At 28.2% G+C, this 2,936-nt stretch overlaps 1 protein-coding gene across 1 annotated transcript; it reads left to right on the top strand.

Moving 5' to 3' along the window:
* Positions 1–323: 323 nt before the first annotated feature.
* On the top strand, positions 324–1,493 carry LOC142242430 (uncharacterized). The gene has a single exon (XM_075314006.1). The coding sequence runs from the start codon at positions 324–326 to the stop codon at positions 1,491–1,493; it is 1,170 nt and encodes a 389-aa protein (XP_075170121.1).
* The last annotated feature ends 1,443 nt before the right edge of the window (positions 1,494–2,936 follow it).

Below are 2,936 nucleotides of genomic sequence, written 5' to 3'. Positions count from 1 at the left end.
AAAATCTCATTTATTTACCAGTAAACGCCAAAGAAATAAGTTCTCTTGAAATTCGAGTTGTAGATCAGGAAGGTAGATTAATAAATTTTAGAGGAGAAGAAATTACACTGCGAATTCACTTGCGTCCAAAACGAAAATGATAATTTATAATAAATATAAATATAAACCTGATAATTTAAACAACGTCATTAAACCACACAATAAATATAAAAATAAACGAAATATTTCCCACACTATTACTCAAACTGTCAAGCGGGAAACACCACGCTTAACCAAGGAAAATAAAGCATTCTTAAAAGAAATCAATCTACAGGTGAATCAACATGTCTGAAATTTTAAATATAACTGAAAAACCATTTTCCGATGAGGATATTATAAAAAGAGACTATCACAGCTATGTTCCTTACATACAATCCTTTAAAAACAATGATGAAATACGAATTACTATTCAAAACCAAGACTTATATATTTTACCATCGGAAAGTTATATTTATATTGAAGGAAGCTTAAAAAATTCAAGTGGAATAGATGTTGCCAGCGCCAGATTGAGAAACAATTGTGTGGCATACATGTTTGATGAAATTCGATACGAAATTAATGGAATTGAAATTGATCGCACCCGATATCTTGGAACTACGACAAAAATAAAAAATTTTATTTCACTAAATTCATTTGATAATAATATGATGACTAATGCTGGATGGAACATAGATGATGATTTTACTCAAAATTCTTTTAACTTTTGTATTCCTCTTAACCGATTACTAGGGTTTGCTGAGGACTATAATAAAGTAATTTGTAATGCGAAACATGATTTAATACTATTGCGTAGTTCGAATGATAATAGCGTCTGTTACTCAATAGATGATAAAGAAGACATTCGCTTAACGATAACCAATATTGTGTGGAAAGTTCAACATATACAATTATCTGACTATAAAAAGCTTAGTTTTTTGAAAACAATTAAGGATGGGAAATCACTACCAATTGCATTCCGAAGTTGGGATTGTTATTTTAACCCCACATTTCCAGGTGGAACCAAACACAGCTGGAATGTAAAACTTTCAGCAAATAGAGAAAGACCCAGGTTTATTGCATTTACATTTGAGAAAGATAATAAGTTTGTACACTGCAATCTTACAAATATTAAAGTGCACTTAAATTCAGATACTTATCCTTATGATGATTTAAATTTGAAATTCAATCAAAACCGTTATGCTATACTATATGATATGTATGCAAAGTTCCAACAAAGTTTTTATATGAAAGAACCTCAACCTCTGTTATCATTCAGTGAATTTAAGGAGAATCCCATAGCTGTTGTAGATATAAGCAATCAAAACGAAGCAACCAAAAGTGGCCCTATTGATTTGAAAATACAATTAGAAACCAGTACTGTAATCCCAGCAAATACTGTCGCATATTGTCTTATTATACACGATCGTTTAATAGAATATATACCCCTAAGTGGAACTGTTAGAAAAATTTTATAAAATATATTAGAATGCATTATACTTACCAAATCATTTTGATTTTTTTAAAATAATAAAAACATAAATATTTCAAATAAATGTTTGTTTATTTTTATTTATATTATATTTTCCTAGGTTTGTTACACTATATACATTTAGTCTTATTCTATGTAATTTCATTAGATTCCTTTTCTAATGTATCTATATCTTCTAATAACCTATCTAATTCATACTCTGAATTATTATCTTCTTGTTCTAACGTATCTATATCTTCTAATAATCTATCCAATTCATATTCTGGATTATTGCCTTCTAAAATATAATGATGCCAAGCAAGAGTATTTATTCCATCATTTTGGATATATCTTTTATCATCAGTACTACTTAAAATTACTTTATTTAATTTTGTAGTATATATTTGATGTAATTTTGACTTAAATGTATACATATTATCATAAAATTTAATTTTGTTAAATAAACAATCTTTATATTTATTAATATTGTATTTATTTATAATACACGACTTCACTCCTTTCGCTTTTTTGGTTTCATCACCATCTTGTATAGAATATGAATACATCTTTGACCGCAAACCCACAAATTCTTTCATTATTTGTCCACAATTTTCATCTTTCATAAATCCCATAACTTTCTTATTTACTGAGGGAAATTTGTAAGGGTTATCTGCAGGATAATCGGAAGTGTCAAAATATTTTTCTAAATGTGGTCTAAGATCTTCATAAACATCTTCCGTTTCTAAAGTATATATGAAGGAGTCGGTATCCATATAATTTAGTTTGAAATTATTTGGAAAAATTTCCTTCATTATGCTATAATGGAAATTATACATTTTCCATTTAGAAATTTCTAAAATACAAAAACCTAAATATATAGGTTTATTGTAAACCACCTTTACCCGTTTAAGTTGTATCGCAACCATATCTTCAGAAAATATCGAAATGCTATGAAAATTAGGCTTAGATATCCAATCACTTGCCCCCAAATGGTTACGATTCGTACGTTGCCAATTGGTTACAATTCTGACATCCTTCCTTTTATCGACATTTTCCATGGTTTTTCCATATACCGCATTATTCATTAATTTAAAGAAATTTTTTTCGAAACTATTTTTAGCTAGTTTTCTTAGGTCGGTATTAATATCAATATATTTTTTCATCCATGGTGATTGGTTGTATTTTATAATACGATGAACCTTCTTTAAAATCAATCCATTTTCCAAACATTGAATTAAATTTCTATAGTCGATTACATATTCAGTTTTTGGAGCAAAATCAGTAATAAGTTTTTTACATTTAGACTGACCTACCTGTTTGTTTTCAGCACAAAAAGGTAGGTCATTATGTTCATCATGTTTATGGTATGGACATACGAGGTCTACTTCAAATGTATATCCAACTTTACCATCAAAATCTAGTTTTTTTATTATTTCAGGATTAGATAAGA

This window comes from Haematobia irritans, unplaced genomic scaffold, assembly GCF_050003625.1.
Source record: "Haematobia irritans isolate KBUSLIRL unplaced genomic scaffold, ASM5000362v1 scaffold_13, whole genome shotgun sequence".
Classification (NCBI taxonomy): domain Eukaryota; kingdom Metazoa; phylum Arthropoda; class Insecta; order Diptera; family Muscidae; genus Haematobia; species Haematobia irritans.
The sequence above is the reverse complement of the archived record's forward strand: the minus strand, read 5'-3'. Positions and strand labels throughout refer to the sequence as shown.